The 22228-nt window shown below is 48.4% G+C and overlaps 1 protein-coding gene across 5 annotated transcripts in view; it reads right to left on the bottom strand.

The window, feature by feature from the left end:
* Nucleotides 1-22228, bottom strand: part of PFKM (phosphofructokinase, muscle) — a 56716-nt gene that overhangs the window by 25457 nt on the left and 9031 nt on the right. The window contains exons 1-4 of one of the 5 annotated variants that reach the window (XM_084610477.1): nt 15477-15514; nt 14856-14954; nt 6087-6160; nt 2898-2975 (exon numbers count right to left, since the gene is read on the bottom strand). In XM_084610477.1, the coding sequence (XP_084466603.1) occupies nt 2898-2975; nt 6087-6160; nt 14856-14946 (243 nt within the window). In that variant the 5' untranslated portion in view covers nt 14947-14954; nt 15477-15514. Of the gene's footprint in view, nt 1-2897; nt 2976-6086; nt 6161-13812; nt 13932-14855; nt 14955-15314; nt 15438-15476; nt 15515-22228 lie in introns of those variants that run through there. The other 4 variants (XM_084610476.1, XM_084610475.1, XM_084610478.1 and 1 more) reach the window with 4 other exon arrangements.

The raw sequence follows: 22228 nt of genomic DNA, 5'->3' as shown, positions 1-22228 counted from the left end.
AGGGGGGTCAATAGGGAACCCCCCCATACCCACTCACCGAGAGGGTTGTGTGATCTGTCGCAGGAGCTGATCGGGCGTGGAGGCCAGCAGGTTGCAAGTCAAAGGGGATTCTCAGTGAGACTGACGCGGGAATGCCGAGAACAGTTCTGGTGTCCACATTTTAAAAAGGATGTTGACAAATTGGAGAGGATGCAGAAAAGAGTCACAGGGCTGGACAAAAAAACTGAGAGAGCTTGATGTGTTTAGTTTATCAGCCAGAAGATTGAGAGGTGGCTTGATTACAGTGGAAAAGTACCTTCCCCGGGAGAGGGCTCCCTAACTAGCAGAGAAAGGCAGGACAAGAACCAAGGGCTGGAAGCTAAAGCCAGACCAATTCAAATTCAAGATAAGGCATATATTTCTAACAGTGAGGATGCTGGAACAAACCTCCACAGGGAAGTGGTGGACTCTCCATCCCTTGCTACCTTCAGATCCAGACTGGATGCCTTTCTCAACGATGCTGATGTCAAACATACGATATTGGCCTCAACACACAGGTGAAATATAATGGCCTGGGCTTTGCAGGAGTCCAAACTCAATGATCTAATGGTCCCTTATAGCCTTAAACGCTGAATCTATCTTGGTTACGCCAGGCCTTGATCTTTACACTGGCACTTTCCCAGCAGGCAGGTACCCTGGTAGATAAGAGGCCTAGGCACCGACTCCATGGGTGCTCTGGGGTGGCGCACCCACGGGGGAAAAATGGTGGGTTCTGAGCACCCACCAGCAGCCCCCATATCAGCCCTCCCCTCCCTCCCCCAGCGCCTCCCACCCGCCAGCGGTCCCCGTGGATCAGCGCTTCCCCGTGCTTCCCGCCCTCCACAAACAGCTGTTTCACGATGTGCAGGGGGCTGCGAGGGAGGGGGGAGGAGCAAGGACGCGGCACGCTCGGGGGAGGGGGTGGAGCGGGGATGGGAAGGGGCGGGGCGGGGGTGGGGCTTTGGGGAAAGGGGTGGAGTGGGGGTGGGGCCTGGGGCAGAGCCAGGGGTCGAGCACCCCCCAGCACTTTGGAAAGTCAGTGCCTGTGGATGGAGCTGCTATGATTTCACTGCCATGAGTAGTGCAAGCTACACCCCCCTACCCCCCACTATGGCCAGTCTTCAGCTTGTGGGGGGGGGCCTCAGAGAGAAAAAGATTGAGAACCCCAGCTCTAGAACACAAGCAGCTAGTTATCCATGGCAGCAGTGTCCCGCGGCATTCCCCCTCGAGTCCTTTCAGAGGGCGAAGTTCACCTCTGTGCGGGAGGCCAGCACAAGGGCCTACAACATGTGTAAGTTCCACATAAGCCTTATTTTGAGGACTTAAAATGATGCATGATTTCTGCAGAGTGGTCAGTTTTGTCCTTAGATACGGGCCGGAGAGTTAGAATCAGGTTTGAAACAACAACATTTGCACGTGTGGGGGGCTGGGGGGAGAGGGAGGTCTGATTTAATGCCAGTTGATTCCGTCTCGAGGGTGGCACACTGCTTAGAGATGGGCGCAGCCCTCTGCAGTCCTTGTTTGTGAAACCGGACCCGAGGTCCCCGATCACAAGCAGGGCTGCTGGCAGCCTTCATCTCTGATTTCACGTTATTTTAGGTCTCAGACATTCATTGTGACCCCAGCCTCGGGATATCATTACATGCAAGTTCCCGAGCCCTTGCCTGTGACCCCGCCGAAGAAAAGGGCAAGATGCTACAATCATTTTCCTCCTGGCAGGAATCCCTTCCATGGAATTGCAATGACCTTTAGAGTCATCATAAGGTCAATGGTTCTCTTCCAACCACGGGCGGACAGGCGGGTCCAGCGAAGGCAAAAGCCTGGGCTCAAGAGAGCTGTGGTGACTATGACTTAATGGCACATTTCCCTGTCCCTGTTGCTAACCTGTGTTCCCCAGGATGGAGACAATGGTGCTCTCTGGGGTTCTGGGCCTATTTTATGTTCCCTCATAGCTGCTTGCCTCCAAGGACTAGATGGTGGGGTGAGCCTTGCTGTATGCCTCCAGGTGCTCCCTCCTCTCCTGTGCTGGCTGTTCACACGGCAGGTAGCATTGTGGGAAGTAGCTTGCAGGGTTTTCTACTCCCCACTCCCGGGCATGTGAGTGGGCGGAGCCTGGATTCAGCCCTGCCCCCTCCCTCCAACTCAGCCAGGCTGGCATGGAAGGGGAAGTATTCTGTGCTGCCAGGTATCCTGGGCTAATCCTAGGGCAGCCCAGCGACATGCTGCCCCCTTTGCTTGGGGTGTGTGGCACAGCCATGATTCGTGTGTAACGTGTCTTACCCGCTGATTCAAACCCAAGTGCCATAAGGCAGGAGGAAAAGTGCACTTGTATTCCCACCTGCCAGAGCTTCTGCCTGCGGCCTCCCGCCTGCCGCGGCCTTTTGCTGCCACGTGTAGCTACTACGCGGGTAGTGCCTGTATGCTACATGCTGCCGTAAGGGGACACATAGAGGAAAGCAGTTAGGAGCACAAGTCCCAGGGGGGAGGTCTAGGTTGGATAGTAGGAAAAACTTTTTCACTAGGAGGGTGGTGAAGCACTGGAATGGGTTCCCTAGGGAGGTGGTGGAATCTCCTTCCTTAGATGTTTTTAAGGTCAGGCTTGACAAAGCCCTAGCTGGGATGATTTAGTTGGGGACTGGTCCTGCTTTGAGCAGGGGGTGGGACTAGATGACCTCCTGAGGTCCCTTCCAACCCTGAGAGTCTAGGATTCCATGACTTTCAATGGGGACATACGTTCCAAAGCCCCTTAAGCACATTTGAAAATCTAGCCCTTAGGTCTCCAAATCCCACTGAAATTCAGTGAGAGTTGGGTGCCTGGCTCCTTTGTAAAGCGCTGGCTCCCTTTCACAGCCAGCAAGGGGATCCATGCCAGGACTTACCAGCTGAAGCATCATGGAGACACGTTCCCATGTGGCCTCCTTGATATTGTCACCGCCGTCCACCAGTCCTTGGTAACCCTAGAACAGAAGGCACAGGAGAGAGATTAGGGGCAAGTCTGAAGGCTTTGCGATGCCAGTTACCGCTTGGAGAGATAGATGGACAATTATGGTGATGGATGGACAGAGGGTGCCCACAGGAACTGGGGAGGAGAGTTAAGCAGAGTGAGCCTCAAACTGAATGGAACCATTAACATTCAGAGGAGCACTCCCTTCCCCAGCACAGACACCTCCCCAGCCCCACACAGAGGTACTGTCTTGCCCAAAGCCCACCCAGTCCATTGCAGGGTTTCAACAATCCCAGCAGCTGCTGATTTCAAAACCTGTATCTCACTGGCCTGTTGTGGACTCAGAGGATTGCTCAGACCATTTTGGGTAGACCCAGAGAGGGTGAGAACTGAAGAGGGGGAGGGATAGCTCAGTGGTTTGAACATTGGCCTGCTAAACCCAGGGTAGTAGTTCAATCCTTGAGGGGGCCATTTAGGGATCTGGGGCAAAAATTGGGGATTGGTCCTGCTTTGAGCAGGGGGTTGGACTAGATGACCTGAGGTCCCTTCCAACCCTGATATTCTATGATTCTAAGACAACAGTAGATCTGAGTTTGGTTCTGAACAAAGTACTCTGAGTAGGAAACACGTCCACATCGGATATTGGCAGTCCAGGCACACAATATAGGATAGTAAGCAAATAACAGACTGGCAATACAATGAGACACAGGACGAGGTGACATCTTTTATTGGACCAACTTCTGTTGGTGAGAGAGACAAACTTTCGAGCTTACAAGTAAGTTTCCCAGATCTGAAGAGGAGCTTTAAGTGTCACAGCTAAATACAAGGTGGAACAGATTGTTTAGCACAAGTAGTTAACACATATTTCAAGGGACCATTCCAGGTGAAGTGGCCTGTTAACACCTCTCCAGTTACAGGGAGGAAAGTGTGGGGGAAAGCAGGTGGGTTTTTTGTTGTTTTTTTTTGGGGGGGGCGGGGGGGGGTTTGTTAGTGGGTTATAAATTGTTGTAATCAGCCAAAAATCCAGTGTCTATTCTGTCCATGATTTTTAGTGTCTAGCAACAACAACGAGGAGTCTGGTGGCACCTTAAAGACTAACAGATTTATTTGGGCCTAAGCTTTCATGGGTAAAAACTCGCTTCTTCAGTGTCTAGCAAGGCTCTCAATTTAAGCTCCCAGGCTCGTCTTGTGAAAGTGCAGTGCAGGTTCCCTTGGCAGTACAATGGACTTGGGAGTGTTCCTGTGCTTGAGCCTACAGCTTCTCTCTGCTCCAGTCTGCTTTCTCCTACGCTTACTGCCCTCCCCTTCCACACCTTTTCTGATCTTCTCCTTTAGCCCAGCATGAAGCATCAGTTACAATCACTAGGAAGCAGAAACTGTAATGCTAAATTCCCTCTAAGCTGCTCAGCAGGCTATCAAGGGCTGCAAAGGTGCCAGGGAGAGGCAGCTCTCTCCCAGCTCCGGAGCTGCCACGGCCAGGGAGAGACAGCCCTCTCCCCTGGACCCGAGCTGCTGCAGCAAACGAGGGCTGGGGGGAGTCCTCTCTCCCTGCTGCAGCCTGGGGCAGCCTGTACCCCAAACCCCTCATCCCCGACCCCATCTGAGAGCCTGCACCGCCCAAAACCTCTGCCCCAGTCCTGAGCCCCTTCCCACACCCTGAACCCTTCAGCCTCATCCCCACCCCAGAGTCCATACCCCCAGCCAGAGCCCTCACTCCCCGCACCCCAATCCTCTGCCCCAACCCTGAACCCCCTCCCACACTCCAAACCCCTCGGCCCCACCTCCGCCACACATCACCTCCATATTGGTGCACATAACAAAATTCATTCCGCACATGGATGTAAAAAATTAGAGGGAACATTGGTGTAACAAGAAAAGGAGGACTTGTGGCACCTTAGAGACTAACCAATTTATTTGAGCATGAGCTTTTGTGAGCTACAGCTCACTTCATCGGGTGCATACCGTGGAAATTGCAGCAGACTTTATATACACACAGAGATCATAAAACAATACCTCCTCCCACCCCACTGTCCTGCTGGTAATAGCTTATCTAAAGTGATCATCAAGTTGGACCATTTCCAGCACTGATGAAGTGAGCTGTAGCTCACGAAAGCTCATGCTCAAATAAATTGGTTAGTCTCTAAGGTGCCACAAGTCCTCCTTTTCTTTTTGCGAATACAGACTAACACGGCTGTTACTCTGAAACCTGTCATTGGTGTAACAGTCATCTGCCACTGCTGCCCTGATAACATGATGATGGGCATATTAGAAATGATGGCTACGTGAGTATTTATGGTGATGGATAGCTAGATGCGTATATGTAGAAATGAATGGATATAAATATGCTGATAGATATAGATAGAGCAATGGAAAGATGGGTACATGTAGGAAAGGATGGATGGACAGACATATGGGAACGTGGTAATAGATGGATAGACGATATTAATAATGAACAATAAGCTGCAGTTCAAGATAACTAATATATTCTCCCTGTTTCTCACTATTCCTCTTCCCATGTGGCAGATGTCTCCTCATATCTAAAGCCGGCTTCCTTTTCATACAAGGCAGGACAGTAAAACTAACATAGAACCTTTAAGAGCAGTATGTCCCATGGAGACATCACAAAATAAATGTCAAAATATGCACTCCGGCCCCGACTCTGATTAAATCAGTGAGTCTTAGTCTCAGGTGAGGTCCTGGTCTCTCAGTGGCTCTGTGTCTAGACGCAGAATGGGTCTTTGAGGTTACTGCAGGGGTGCAGGCTGCTGATGGAATTGCGGTGCTGGGGACCAGAGGATTGGGATTTAGGGTAGCAGGTTCTGGTTTAGGTTTGGGGTAGCGGGCTGGGGTACAGGGATGTAGGTTCTGGTTTGGGGCAGGGAGTTAGGGTGGAGGCCAAGGATTAACTGTAAGATATTACGTCAAGCACCCCATGAAAATCAAAAGAGATTTCCCTTTCTATCGCCCTTTGCCATGGGGATTTTTCTAGACACAACTGGCTACGTTTATAATGATTCATGTACTGTGGAGACATTACGTTATTAAAATCCCAATGAGAGCAAAGCTAGATGCAGTTCAGAGCAGAGGTGGGGAAGCCATCCAAGAAGGAAACAATCGTACCAACCTCATGAACAAAGTACACCTTGGCTCCTGTGAAGATACCCACTCGAACCACAGCCCGGACAGCCGCATTCATGCCTGTGCAGAGAGAGAGAGAGAGAGAGAAATCACTCTTGCATGCAAAACACCTGCCATCTCATTCCATAATGGAAGGGAATCTCTGCAGGACTTGGCTTTCTGATTCAGTAGTGTGCTCCAATTCAATCACAAACCGCTGGGCTCGGCAGCGGAATCGCCAGGTAACATTCTCTGGCCTGTGCCATGCTTTTGGAATGTCCTACCACTTAGATGATTCCGATGGTCCCTTCTGGCCAACATGATGGAGCTCAGGGGTTTCTGATGCAGTAACAGGAAGGGGCTTTGAGCAGTTCTGGGCTGGATATAGATTCCAGGTTTCAGCTGACACTTGCAGGAGAAGGCTAGTTTTTCCTACAGGACAGGAATGGTTTCAGCACTAGTCAAGCCTTTCCCCTACACAGCTGGGGGCAGCCTAGTCAAGTGTCTCATAGGAATTCATGGAGCCATTAACAAGAGATGGCTGGCCCAAAGTGAATGCAGGATGGTGCAACAGTGTGATGCATGGGAAGGAGGCAGCATTATTCCAGGCCCCTATATCTGCTGATCCTTCCCAGAAGCCCTCTTTGTCCTCTTCCAGCTCTGCTCTGGTGCCAGCCAGCTCAGTCTCTGGAAGAAGGATGCCTCAAAAGCAGACTTAGCGGGGTTAGCTTTTTCTTCATAAATGTCGATAAATGTCAATTTCACCCTGTACACACAAAAAATATTTCATCCATGATCATTGAGATTCACTGATAGGCAGAGCAAGAAAAATGCTGCTTAAGAATGGGTTAGAGTTTGATTTAAGGCTCTTTGCTTTGCAGCTTTTGACAAGTGATGTTGGCAGTTTGTGTTTTAATGTTATGAAGCTTTAACTTTTTGAATCTCGGTGTCTACGGTTATTAAATAATTATCGTCTGACCTCCCATAATTTTCTGCAAATCAATAAAATAAATGTTTAAATCAATAAAAATAAAAAATGCTTCAAATAAACATTATACTTTCCATCAAAATGATAAAAAACACAAAAAAATCTAATTCTGTCAGGCCTACTCAAAAGGGGTTGGTGGACACTTCTCCTCTATTGTCCAAGAGCCCCTCCCCTTACAGATCTCTCTGTACCTCACAGAAGGCACATCAAGTGGCTGTGGACCACTAGGTTGATGCTATTCTTTGATGACAGAACTGAACCCTCCATTCACAACACACCACCACCACTGAAGTAATCACGGGATAAATTGTGGAGCAAACGTGACTTGTGTGGAGCTTCCCTGTTCAACCACGCAGCGTTTCACTGCACCCTGTCCTTCCTCCAGCCGTTATCTGTTGAGGCCCTGAGCCTGCAAGCAACCCTTGTGCTTCTCTGATGTGAAATTCTATCAAAGCCATCAATGTTCAGAACATATTTGATTGAAGCAAATCCCATGAATCCCTGTGCTGCCTAAGCGGCCGTGATACAGCAGGGCTGGATTTTTATGGAAGCACTCGCCCAGAGGTGGGCAGGAAAAGCAGCCCTGTCAGCTCCAGCAGCTCAACCAGATAAGGGCCCAATTCAGATCCCTCTACACAACTCTGGTAGCCTGCAGTGGCTGTAATAGAGCCAGAAGGAGATGGTGGCAGGGCATCTGGCACAGAACCAGCAGAAGATTGATGTAAGAAGAACTGGGTAAAATTTTTCAACAAAAACTCCCCCCTCCCGGTAAAAAATTGTTGATTCAGCAACACAGAAACATTCAGGAAATTTGTGGATTTTGGCAAATCATTTCAATGGGGGGGGGGGAACTTAAAAGAAAACTCCAAAAACATTGAAAAGTTTCATCTCAACATTGTTTAAGCAAAACATTTTGATTTTTTATCTGAAAGGACTTTTTGTTGAGAAATTTTTGTTAAAAAATATAAAAACCTGAAACAATGCTCGAAATTGAAGCAAAATGTTTCAATTCAGGCCAAACAAAATATTTTGTTCAACCCAAAACAGGATTTTTCCCCCAACTTTTCAAGTAGCCAAAAACGTAAAAAGAGTGTGTTTTCTGTGGTCCGAAAATGGATTTTCCCCTCCCCCAATTAGTTGGATATGCCAGTGAATTGAAACATCCCATTATTTGCCCAGCTCTAGATGTAAATGACCCTATGCTGCACCCCCCTGGGGGTCTTGGCATGGGCCGGGGCATGACAGGAAGGAATGTGCTCAGACCACTCTGTGCTACAGGGATTTTGGGCTGGGTTGAAGCCCTTGGGAAGCTGCTGTAAAAGTTAGACTAGTCCCTGAGGCTGCTCTAACTTACCCCAGGGGTCATTCTGGTCCCCAAGTCAACGCAAAAGCCAGAGAGTGCAGAGATGGCTTAAAGAACGTGCCCCTATTAAAGAGAAATATCCACAGGTTCCATTTAAATTTGGATTCTGGCACACAGACTAATGTCCCATCAGAGCTTGGGAATGGTTAGATTTCTCCAGACCCCTCCTGGCTACCACCCAGAAACTGGCCAGCTATAGAAGGGAACCTCCTCCAAGTGTTAACCTGGTGATGGCTGGGCAGGTGGAAAGCTGGGACCATTGCTACTGACCAGCTAAGAATTGTGCCTATCTTATTCTATTTATACATCACCCTGTCTCCCCCACCTCACCTTGGGCCACTGGTTTGTCTCATCTACCTGCTCCATCTTGGCTTTGAGGTTGGATGCTCTTTGAGGCAGGGAGTGTCATTTATCCTAGCTTTGTACAGCACCTAGCACAATAGTGCCCAAACTGGTTGTGGACTTTAGGTGCTCCCTCAATGTAAACGACAGATATTATCTAAGGTACTTTTATGGCCCCCATCACCCTAGCATCTGGGCACCTCACCATCTTTAATATAGTAAATTAGTGACATAAGCTGTCATGCTTCAGGGCATAAGCTTGCCCCTAACTAACTGGTGGTCAGAAAGAAACTTTCCCGTCCCAACACTGCTCTGAGATAGGGCAAGGTGGGCCATTTCCAGTAGTTGACAAGAACGTGTGAGGAATAGTGGGGGCGGGGGAGGAAATAAACATGGGGAAATAGTTTTATTTAATTAGTAAAACTATTCCCCCCCCCCCCCGTTCCTCACACATTCTTGTCAACTGCTGGAAATGGCCCACCTTGATTATCACTACAAAAGGTTTTTTTTCTCTCCTGCTGGTAATAGCTCACCTTACCTGATCACTCTCCTTACAGTGTGTATGGTAACACCCATTGTTTCATGTTCTCTGTGTATATAAAATCTCCCCACTGTATTTTCCACTGCATGCATTCAATGAAGTGAGCTGTAGCTCACGAAAGCTCATGCTCAAATAAATTTGTTAGTCTCTAAGGTGCCACAAGTCCTCCTTTTCTTTTTGTGTCACACAGTAACTCAAATAGGCTTTGTGCTGTGTCACAGACACATCACGATCCATCCCCTGTGTGGGGTGATCCCCTCTAGCGGACCTCTTCAAGACCCTGCCGCTCCCTCTGCAACCTTTGCTCCCACTCCATGTGTGGGCAATGGGCAGTGGCTCAGCACAGCAGCTGATGTGCCAGCTTAGCCTCTGCCCTAAACCCATGCCACGTTAAAACATGCAAGGAGCTGGCTCTGTATCACATGGGGGGGCTCTAGGCTCCCCAAATTGTCCTCCATCTCTTTGCCCAGCAGAACCTCCCAATGCTGCCTAATATAACTCAGCCCTCCCCAGCCCTCCTGTGTTCCTGGAGCCCCTTACTGCTGGATGATGCTGTCTCATGCACCTGATCCCTCAGATGATTTTCACATTTTATTTTTGGTCTGCTGACATTTAACCTGGCGCGCCTGCGTGGCTGAAAATACCCCAGCAGGAGAGGCCTCTCCTTGGGACAGAGGAGTACTTTGCGATTGGATTACAACCCCTCTCCCACGGGGGTATTCCCAGCCACAGCTACCCTCCGTGTGCGGACAGCGGCCTTGTCTGAAGGCACAATGAGAGTTTGTCGGTCACAATGCAATCTTGGACGAGAGCCTGCAGACAAACTGTAATAGCAAAGCAGTGGGGGGAGATATTAAGAACGAAGACAAAGGAGAAAAGATATTTGTGCTCGACAAATTCACGCCAGAAATTACAATGCAATGATTAACAGGGAGGGTGATTAACTATCAAGATAAATCAAGACTGGACCCCTTTCCAAAAGCGAGGCTCTATTTCAGTTTACAGGGGGCAGAGAGAGAATGGTCATCTTTACCTTCTTACACATCAAGGGCGGTTTCTCCCCTTGTGCATCAGCTGGCTCTGAGCCCAAAGACCCGAATTCAGCTGGGAGATGGTTTGACTCTCCCATAGAGGGACCCCCATACAGTCACGCCAGCTAATGATGCTATTAGCCAAGTCTGCTCCTGCCAGTGCTGATGCGTTGCTGGTATCCCAGCTCCTGGAGCATCAGGCTGGTGTCGCCCAGTTAATCACCCCCAGCCCTGCAGCTCCCACTTCACCCGCACATCCTAGATCAAAGCCATCAGGTCTATTCCCTGCCCCTTTCTTCTCTTGCTCCAGTGCAGGACATCCCTCAGCTAAGGGGACATGGGGATTCCTCCAGCCCTGTTCTACCCTTTGAGGATGAGTGTGTCACTTCTCTACCCCCTGCTGCAAGCTGCTGTCTCTCTCACATGGGAAGGGAGTTCTGTAGAGTTGCAAGATCAGTGGAGGTAGAGCAGAGGGCTAGGCAATGCCAAAGCACTGCCGGCACCAATCCTCCCCCCCTAAGCTTCCTGCACAATTTATAAACCGGGGGAGGTTGTGGGGGGGGCGGAGGGTCCCAGAAATTTCTGAGCGCCGCAGATCTTCTGTTGTGATTTACAGCACAGTAGTACTTCACACAGGGACAGACAAACATAACCCAGCCAAGGATTTGCAAAAGCAACTAGGGATTTTGGGTGCACAACCTGAAATGCCTTAAAGGGGCCTGACTTTCAAAGGGTTGAGGACTCAGCACTTTCTGAGCATCTGGGCCCTTAACGTGCCTTAAATAGGGCTCCCAGAATCTCTAGTCACTTTTGAAAGTATTCAGTTGAAACCAACAACATTGAACGTATGAAAGAACTTCCCTTGAAATGAAAAACTTAAGAAATTCCCAGACCCAAAAAAAACTTTGTTAAACTGGAGTTAGGTTGCAAATATTGATCAAAAACTTAAGGGGATCAAACTTGAGAAGAATGTTGTGATTTAGAATGAAATCAAACAGTGGAAAAGCCAGAAAATTCTCAGTTAGGGAAAATCTTGAAACAGACACAAGTATGGAAATGCAGAGTAAGTTCCCCTTAACTCTTCCCCTGTTGTTCTTCCCACCTATTCCTGTAATCATGAGATAAGCTCCTGCCTGCCCATTAAATACCTTCAGGATTGATACCAACTACCAACCAGTACTTTACTAATGTGTGACCACCCACCCTAATGAGTGCACATGGTACGTGCTATCTCCACAGCCCCAGATTCTCCTCCAGTTACCCTCCACGCTACCACCTTGCCTTGTGCTTCACACACACACACACACACACACGGCCATCCAAGAAATTTCACCGCCATGTATATGCTTTACTCTCTGAACATATCCCATAGCTGCAGGAGTCTTGCAACTTCTTCTGCAGCATCTGGTGCTGATCACTGTCAGAGACAGGACACAGAGCTAGATGAACCTCGGGTCTGAGCCGTTCCGGGAGTTTCCTCTGTTTCCTTTAACATGTTGATGCTTTGCCCCTAATGTAAATGATAGTGGACATGCTTAAAGACATCTTCAGTCATAGACTCTGGTGAGCTTAAGATACAGCTCATATGTGGAAGGAAGAATGGTGTAGTGGTTAGGGTACTTGCCTAGGTCCTGGGAGACCCAGGGTTCAATTCCCAGCTTCTTAGGCAAGTCAGTCTCTCTATACTTCTGTACCCCCCCCCCGCCATCTGCAGAATGGGGATGATAACCCTGCCTGCCTCATACGGGTCCTGCCCTGCCTCATAGGGGTGTGTGAGGACAAATACAGTAAAGGCCTTGAAATGAGGGTTTGTATGTGAGATACACAGAGAACCCCTGTTCCTTGGTGCTCTCCCAGCTGCTTATTGCACAGACCTGCTGTCTCACCTCTTAGTGCAGGGGCCATCTGGGATATGTCTGCACAGCACCTAGTGCAAAGGGGCCTTGGTTACCTCGATATCAATAAGAACAATAGATGGACTGGACCTTGGGGCGAGGACAGAGGAAGGCTTGTGTGTCTCACTGTCCCTGGAAGCTATGCCAGTTGGAGCTTTCACTCCTGGTAGGATCACCTGAGCCGGACGGGTCAAAGGGTAGGGACCTGATGAAGGGCAGCCGACTGGCCCCCCAGTTTGGGTTCTGAGTGACAGTGACAGCAGGAGAGACAGGGATGGCAGAGCCTTGTTTGTGCCATAAGCAGGGAAGGAAGCAAAGGGGGAGTCTAAAGTGTTGTGTTCTGGTGGGCTAGAGTTTGAGTGCATAATGAGTGTATGATGGGAGAGGAGAGTACACAGGGAGCATTGCCCAGCTCTCTGCTCCTGCACACAACCCTCCTCCTTGCATTCCCTGACTGCAAGCATCAGGAGAGCCTGCTGCAACCAAGAGCTGCCCCCTGGGCAAGGAGATTGAAGGGTCAGCCCATGCTGCACCCTGCTAAAAGCCATCATAGCCCTTGCAAGCTTGGCTGCGTGGAGCTGTTCTGCGAGGCCCCCGAATGCAGGCTGCAGCTTACAAGCTGCACTGGAGCCCATGGTGCTGCTTGACTGGAATGGGTCTCTTTACTTCCAGACCTGCTCTGTCCACACACGAGAGTCACTTTAATAAGCACCTTCCAGCTGGGGAGATCAAAGCACTTCACAAACATTGATCCTGTGGGGCAGGGGAGCGTGATCATCTTTCTTCTGCAGAAAGGGAAAATGGGGCAGGGGTAGGGGAAGCGACTTGCCCAGCGTCACGCGGAAAGTCAGGGACAGAACCCAGGAGTCCTGACTCCCAGTCCTGTGCTCTACCCACTTGAAAATGCGTACTCCCATCAGCCCCGCTTGGGGTCTGAAAGCCAAGAAGCTGCAAGGCCTCACGCTCAGGCACGAATTCTGGAGACAATAGTCCATCCACAGTGAAACTTGCCACCAGAGGAGTCCAACAGCATAAGTGAGGACAGAATCGGGCCTTGCAGTCGGGACTTAGTCAATAATGCTGTGGTTCCACAAGAGGCATAGACTTCAGGCCCCTCTCCCATAGCCGTGTGGGTTCTGCAGGGCTAGCCGAAGCAGAATAAGAGTAATAGAAATATATTTCACTCAGCCAATCAGCTCACAGGACGTCACACTTGATGCTCCCCAATTTAAAATAAATACGGGTATCTATCCAGGTACCTGATTCTCTTCCCTGTAGTGTCCAAACCTCAACATTTGCCAAAGCGGCTTCTGAAAAATGATCTGTTTTAAAGTTTATATCTATATGAAATTTTGGGTCGCTTGATTTTTGGAGGGCTCTGTTTTAGCCACCCCTAACCCCGCAATCAATACACTTGGAATGAGAGGCCCCATTTGCAAATCAGGTTGTAAGAGGGGCATTATTGTATTTTTTATCTGATGGTTTATGAAAGCAATAACAGGCTCTAGGTGCCATCACAGATCATTGCAGTGCTTCCCTAGTAGTGGTTAAAGCCACAAGGGCTCATGGTCACCTGAGCCAGGTTGGCATCTGGTCCAAGATCACACCTTGTGATTTTATTGCCAGTCTCATGATAGTTAATGTTCTCCAAGCCCCAGCTCCCGGAGTCACATGATGAGAATCTCAGCTCTCCTTTAAAAAAAAGAAGTATGTTTCTAGCCTTTGGGGTTATGGAGAGAAGCTTGAAAACATGACTCCTAAAGGCTCAAAACCCCAAAGGCAAAGAAAATGCACCCACAATTTATTGTTTCCTTCAAGCCCCCCCCCCCGATTTTTATGCCTATCTCATGACTTTGGGAGGTGTAACTCATGATTTTGGATGCTCGGGGAATACCGCATTTAAGCGCCAACATAAGGATTGGGTTTCCCGAAAGGATCTTGCCGACATATCTATACCACACACATTGGTCACCATTTTAAAAAACAACTGGGGGGTTCTGAGTTCCCAACTGGAGATACCTTAAAGCAGTGGTTCTCAACCAGGGGTACATGTACTCCTGGAGGTATGCAGAGGTCTTCCAGGGGGTACATCAACTCATCTAGATATGTGCCTAGTTTTACACCAGGCTACAGAAACAGCGCTAACCAAGTCAGTACAAACTAAAATTGCATACAGACAATGACTTGTTTATACAGTTCTATATACTATGCACTGAAATGTAAGTACAATATTTATATTCCTGTTGATTTATTTTATAATTAGATGGTAAAAATGAGAAAGTCAGCAATTTTTCAGCACTAGTGTGCTGTGACACTTGTATTTTTATGTCTAATTTTGGAAGCAAGTAGTTTTTAAGTGAGGTGCAACTTGGGGGTAAGGAAGACAAATCAGACTCCTGAAAGGGGGACAGTCATCTGGAAAGCTTGAGAGCCATTGCCTTAAAGGGACCTGCTGCAATGTGGGCGAGTGCTCAGCATTTCTTGAAAATCTCCAGCGTTCTCCCGCTGGGCTCTCCCAAAACTGAAGCAACCAGAACCTCTAGTCTCTTTTGAAAATCATGCCCATTGATTCAAACAGACAGACTCCAAACACAAACAGTGCTGTTATCTCCTTACCCTGTGCGTCTCCTCCTGAGGTCAACACAGCAATGGCTTTCCCAGTCCCCAGACTGTGTGTGTGCTCATGTTTTTCTGGTGGCGGCGACATTTTCTTAGCTGGAATATAAAAATAATATATAGATTGATGAAGGAGAGCCCCTTCCCAGGCGCCTCCTGCCTACCCGATTCCCACACAGTCTCTGGGACCAGGACAGTTTCTTGCAGTCGCGGCTATCTCCTTTCAAAGCACCACCACTCGGTAAACGACAAGCCAAAATGTCATACTGTAAATTATACTCTGTGCAGCGTCAGCCACACCTAAATCTGGATGCACACAACGAGTTGTCACGGTGTGTGACTGAGGGACCAATGGATACAGACTTTGGCAGAGCAGCTGGGAATTGCTGCTTTGGGGCCTTTTCAACAGGTTTTTGGGTTTTTTTTGTTTGTTTGTTTAGTTGTTCTGATTGTACACACCACCGACCTACAGACACATCCCTGCAAAGTAACAAAACCACATGGTAGGAGCTGAAATTTAGATTTGCAAAATTCCAAAGTACAATCAGAAGGGAAAAGCTAATTCTGTGCCTCTGAGGGTTTTTTCTCAGATGTCCCTAGTGACTGAGCAGCGGCACACACCAGCTGGTCAGCTAGCAGAAGTATCTGATCAAAGCGACCTGTTCTCCAAATATGCTGCTGAGTCCAAGGTCCGAAAGTTCAACAGTTTTTGCAAATACAAACATCATGGGCCTAATTCTCAGCTATGGTAAGGCCATTTTATACTGCTTTGGCAGTGTACAGGGCCTTACACTCTGCCACTGACATGCTGGGTGAACTTGGGCAAGTCATTTCACCACCCAGTGCCTCAGTTTCCCCATCTGTAAAATGAGGAGAATGATATGGACCCCCTTTATAAAGCTCCAATATGGATGAAAAACACCATAAGAGTTATGTATTATTAATTATCAGGTGAGTATAAATTACATTTATGTTCATTTTAAGGCCCCTTCACATCATCAGAGAGGTGTAAAGTGACTTTAGGGTAACTAAGAGTTAGGCTCAGAGGCACATTTAAAGAAACATTCTCTGGTGGCTTAAGTCCCACATGGAGGTTTTGGTTAAAAAGAAAAGAAAAGAAAAGAAACTCTAATATTAATAGATTTCTTTCATATTTTTCCAGTAAAAACATTTTAGAACATTTCCCTGCAGCATCTGGACCCAAACCATTTTAGCATGCTTAGGATCTCCATTCATCTACTGATGGAAAACCCTAGATAAGAGCTAGGTGCTAGCATGATTATTGTCCCAGGGCCCCAGAACCAGCCCATGTAGCTGCCTAGAAACAGAAGAGAAACTGACTTGCCTATTTTCATCCTGGGGTGAGTTTTAAAGAAAAGAAATCCAGTATCATAAACAGTGGCAATTATTCTTTGTGTTACAGGAGCAGAGATTGGCTCTGAACAAAAACCAGGGTCACATTGTGCTTAGCGCTGTACAAATACCTAGGAAGAGACAGTCCCTGCCCTGAATAATAATAAGGCACAAAGAGGGGAAGTCACTTGTCCAAGATCACCTGGAAGGTCAGTGGCAGAGCTGGGAATAGAACCTAGGTCATTTGAGTCCCAGCCTGTTCTATTCTATATAAGTTTGCATGGCGTGTTCAACACTGTGGTATCTGTGCACTATAGTCCAGCACTCTATTCACTAGGTCATACTGCCTCGCTGCCTGAAGACCTTATAATCTAAACTAACATGAAAGACAAAGGGTGGGAGGGGAAACTGAGGCACAGAGTGGGGCCGTGACTTGCCTGAGGTTATGCACCGGGTCAGTGGCAGAGCCTGAGTCCAAGGAGGTCTCCTGAGTCCAAGTCCAGTGCCCTAACCACTAGACCACGTAGCCTCCTCCATAAAAGTGTGACGTGTCATTCTTCGGTGTCTCAGATCAGGCACCCAAATCAGAGAGCACTTTGGCAAAGCTGGGCCTATATAACTGCAGTAAAATAAAACTCCTGTGCCCTGTGTGCTCCACCCTGTTATTAACTTCAACGTGATCCTCTCAGCCTGTCCCTACACTGAATCCTCCTGGTGTGACGAGCGGTTGTCCTTTCTCCATGCCCTTTCTCACTGTTGATCTCAGTGGAACTCTGGAGGTCACCAGCTTTCAGTTACATCAACATCTTCCAGGAAGAAGCTGAGCCGAAACCATTAATGCCGCCTGCCCACTTTGGGGACCCCGATTTGAGGAGTGGTGCTGGAGTTAGCAATGCCCCCACCAGGAAGCCATCTGCAAATGAAAGCTCTGGGGCCCGCAGTATATGCAGATGTTGTACCAGTTTAATAATTTTGATTGGGGGGGGGGTGTGATTTTATACTTTGATAATTATAGTAACACAACCCCTAGTGACGGATGCAGTCCTCCTAACAGTGATAACAATACCTAGCTCTTCTAGAGCATTTTTCCTCAGTCGCTCTCCGAGCGCTTTACAGAGGAGATTATACAGGTACAAAGGTGCCACATGGACATGATGCACCATCTGTGCACACTGTCTGCCAAAAGAGCTCAGTCTTTGCTCCGACCAAGCTCTTTCAGCAGAAAGCGTGCTCTGTCCATGCAGCATCAGGTTGCACTGGCTGAAGCGTGGGGCACTGTCAGTAAGGCCCTTTGTTTGGGGTTTTTACCAGTTTTCATGGAAAATGTCCTGGGTTTTACATTGTTCAAGTTTTACCAATTTTCACCAGAATTTTGGAAGAGGGGAACTCCCCAGAACCAGCGCTCTGCTCCAGAAGGAGAGAGAGTGGCTCAGTAAATTGGTGGCCCAGGTCATCCTCCTGTCTCCAAATATTAACCTCAATATTTACTCAGAAAACCATGAAGTTAATTCTTTGCACCGATTTTCACCCATTGTAAAATTTTTGTAATAAATACTGATAAATTCTGGTGACATTTTAAACAAAATAAAACCCGAAAACAAAGGACTGTGACTGTGGATAGACACCCCAGCATCCTTTGGGCACATGGCCTTGTGGGAAATTGTCACTGTGCAGTGTGGGATACCCATTCATCACTCAGGAAGTTGTGGGTATTTGGGGTCAATCCCCTCTGTTCTATCCCATGATCAACAGCACACAACACACAACTCTTCTTCATTGTAAGGGCAGGGCATACAATCCTGCTGGCTTTGCAAGACCTGTCTCTACCTCAGCTTTCCATTGGTTCAAATGGAGACAATACCCATCCTTTGCTTAAACTCTTTGGGGACAAGGACTGTTCCTATGTGTCTTTACAGCACCCAGCACCACATTGAGAAAAGACTTGTTCTACCAGGACCTTGGTTATGGCTTTTAGAGGAAATGCCTCTACCCACTTTGAAAAAGGATCGACAACCACCAAGAGATATTCATTGCCGCTCTGGTTCCTTAGTAAAGGACTATAAAATCAATCTGCAGAGCCATCCATGGACTTTTATACACCTGAGATTGCAAAGGTGCATTTCTTTTGGATGGAGTAGAGCTGGCTTGGGCACAAGCCAAACAGTTGTCACAATATTGTTGTACATCCAACCTAAGAAGTGGCAGTCAGGAGGCGCTGGACTGTTTTATCCACTCCCTGGTGTCCTCTTGTAGGAGTGTCATGAACCATGTACATTATTTCCTTCCTTAGGTGAGTTGGAACCACCCACAGAGGAAAAGGACCTCCTGTGTACATGAGGATTCTGTCCACTACTTGTAAATGCTGTCTATATCTCCTGTGTAAGGGGTTTAATGTTAATGATCATTCTCCTTCTGCTGTGGAAAGCTCCTGGATTACCCTCACTATGTCCTTGTCCAATTTTTGCATTTCTTTTTAAGTCAAGAATGTCAATATTTACAATCTTAGTTGCGGCAATTGGGCACATGGGACCAAGAGTAATGATGGAATACTCTTGGTCTTTTCCCCTCCAGAATTCCCCTGATCAGGCACCCTCTTGGGCCAATTTATCAGCCTTTCCATTCTCAGTAGTATAGGGTCTAATTTCCAGTGGGCCTTTATCTTTATCTAGCAGGCTAGCCCCATGGGCTGCACACTGGCCGCTAGGTGCAACCATAACACATATAATAGTTTTCAGAGTAACAGCCGTGTTAGTCTGTATTCGCAAAAAGAAAAGGAGTAGTACTCCTTTTCTTTTTACATATAATAATGTTGCTCCTTTGTTTAGCCCATATTTAGGGTGTCTCCCTTAGGAGGAGAAAGTGATGATATGAGTATTCTTTGACGCAATCCTGTTTACGTACAAAGTATGTACATAGCCCTTGAACACAGCAGACAAAAACAGCAGGCAGTTTCTTTGCTCACAATGCCCAAGCCTGCCTCCCCCACCAGTCCTGTGCCCCAAGGAGATCTGTCCCTCTGCTTCTTCATGAGTCATGACTACTTCACCTCCTGTCTTGCAACTTTCTGCCTTATTCACACACAGTTGCAACCAATCAATCCCCTATCCCCAGTGTTTGCAATCAATTCCAGGGAAACCCCTCAGCTCACATGGCTTAGATTAGAACTTCTTAGCTTTGCCATTCTGGCACTGTGCTTTGAGCGGTAGCCTCCTTTTGTTTCAGCTATCACTACACAAAGAGGTATTTAACTGCTTCTTCCAGTTGGCCCAAATGAAGGGTCATTATTACACCCATCAGCTTTAACCTGGTCTGTGACTGTCCATAGAGATCAATGACCCACTTGATGGCAGCCATGAATACCTTCCAGCAAAACAAACAACAACAGGGATTGTATATTGGGATGTATAAGTAGGGGCATAGCGAGCAGATCAAGGGACGTGATCGTTCCCCTCTATTTGACATTGGTGAGGCCTCATCTGGAGTACTGTGTCCAGTTTTGGGCCCCACACTTCAAGAAGGATGTGGATAAATTGGAGAGAGTCCAGCGAAGGGCAACAAAAATGATTAGGGGTCTGGAACACATGAGTTATGAGGAGAGGCTGAGGGAGCTGGGATTGTTTAGCCTGCAGAAGAGAAGAATGAGGGGGGATTTGATAGCTGCTTTCAACTACCTGAAAGGGGGTTCCAAAGAGGATGGCTCTAGACTGTTCTCAATGGTAGCAGATGACAGAACGAGGAGTAATGGTCTCAAGTTGCAGTGGGGGAGGTTTAGATTGGATATTAGGAAAAACTTTTTCACTAAGAGGGTGGTGAAACACTGGAATGCGTTACCTAGGGAGTTGGTTGAATCTCCTTCCTTAGAGGTTTTTAAGGTCAGGCTTGACAAAGCCCTGGCTGGGATGATTTAACTGGGAATTGGTCCTGCTTCGAGCAGGGGGTTGGACTAGATGACCTTCTGGGGTCCCTTCCAACCCTGATATTCTATGATTCTATGATTCTATGATTGGAAAAATAACTGCAAGAAAATAGTATTCAGTACCTGAATGTTTTGGGTACGGTTCTATATAATTTTAGCACAGTTACCACGGTCATTGGAACCTTTGACATTTCCTTTACACTTTGCAAGAATATACAATTTGGGGCGGGATGGGTGAGGCACTTGCATTTGATACACTGTAGCCCAAGCAATAAAGCTACAAAAGCAATGATGTTATTGCAAGAGAGGACGCGAAGGCGGATTAGTGGCTAATGCAGGGCCACGCAGTCAACCATAAAGTGAATTAGCTTAGGGCAGCAATAACTCGCACAGAATCCTAGAAACGATATGCATCTACTGGGGAGAAAACCTTAGCAAAGATCCCGTAGTGGTGTATATCTCCGCAATTGTTCCAACAAGGGATGCAAGTTACGCCTCATCAGAATGGACTGTGGGTCCAACCCCCAAATCCACCGGACTCCACAGGATCCACAGAAGACAAGGGCTATAAACCCAAAAGCCCTTATGTCTCTGGGTTCCTGATGCCTCCCATCCCATTCCCTAGAAGCATGGCTCCACTGACTTCCTCTAGCTATAGCTCCCTTTGGGACCTCCCTTAAATGGTGAGGGGAGTTCCCCACTGTGGACACCTGGCGGGGGGGGGGTATTTCCCTTTTCCTTGGGGATCTCCATAGGGGCCAGTGTGGTGGCAACAATTGTCAGCCCTGCCCCCAGTGTCAGATTGGAGCTGCCCCCACTCCCTATGCAGATCCTGACCCTATGAAAGGTTCTACATGGAGTCTCAAAAATGGGATTGGGGGTAGGGGGTGTGTGTGTACATCAGTGCCACAAACATGGTCTAGGGCAGCAGTTCTAAACCAGGGGTCCAGGGCCTCCTTGTGGGGGGGCTGCAAGCAGGTTTCAGGGGGTCCACCAAGCAGAGGCAGTGTTAGGCTCACTGGAGCCCGAGCCCTGCGGTGCAGAGCTGAAGGCTGGGCCCCTGAGCTCTGCCACCTGGGGCCGAAGTTGAAGCTGGAACAACTTGGCTTTGCGGGGCCTGCTATGGTGTGGGGCCCTGGGCCATTGCCCTGCTTGCTTCCCCCTAACGCCGGCCCTGGCTTTTACAGCACAGGGGAGCCGTGGAGGTTTTACAGTAGATTGGAAGGGGCGGGCTCAGAAAGGAAAATGTTGAGAACCCCTGGTCTAGGGCTTACCTAATTCTCTACCCTGCCAAATCTCCATATTCAATGGGCGTTTGGGCCAGTCACCAAGGAGAGCTCTCAAGTCAAGCCCGTTAACTAGCATGGGGCTAGATTCTCTCAGGCCAAGGCGGAGGCCTCCCCAACAGCCCTCAGTCCAGTCGCTACTATAGGGTCTGCTCTCCTCCATGGGCCGCTAGCGCAGAACTCGGTCATTGTGATGTCACTGGAAAGCCCAGGCAACCGTTTCTCTGTTCACAGGTTAGGCCATCTCCATGGCCTGGGGGCCGACCCCCTCCCGGTGAGGACGGATGGGATGCTGCATCAGGAGGCAGCTAACCAGGGAGAGGATTTTTTTTTTTTAGCTACCTCTCAATTTTGTCCCATAGTCTCCCAATTTCCATAGCCACGCGGGATGCGCCAGTTCTACTTTTCCGCCAGCTCCCCTGAGATCCCTCTGCTCCAGCACTAGGGTGACCAGATGTCCCGATTTTATACTTTTTTCTTACATAGGCACCTATTACCTCCCACCCCCCTGTCCCGACTTTCACACTTTCTATCTGGTCACCCTATCCAGCACACTTGGCTGCTTCCCCGGGCACCGTACTCCTTCCGGTCCCAGTGTGGCAAGTGGCGTAGATGGAGTCCAATTCTGGCTGCCACACTACATTAAGTCCTTAGGAACTGCGGGTTCTTAGCATCTCTGAAGAGCAGGCCTCTAGGGCCAAGATCCTGATGGGCATTTAGGCATTGATTTCAATGGAAGTAAGGAGCCTGCATACCTTTGAGGATCTGGGCCCAGGTGTCTCAGGTTGGTCCCTGAAAAACTGAGGAACACTAATCAG

The sequence above is a fragment of the Lepidochelys olivacea genome (genome assembly GCF_965140295.1).
Source record: "Lepidochelys olivacea isolate rLepOli2 genome assembly, chromosome: 20".
In the NCBI taxonomy this organism is placed as follows: domain Eukaryota; kingdom Metazoa; phylum Chordata; order Testudines; family Cheloniidae; genus Lepidochelys; species Lepidochelys olivacea.
The sequence above is the reverse complement of the archived record's forward strand: the minus strand, read 5'-3'. Positions and strand labels throughout refer to the sequence as shown.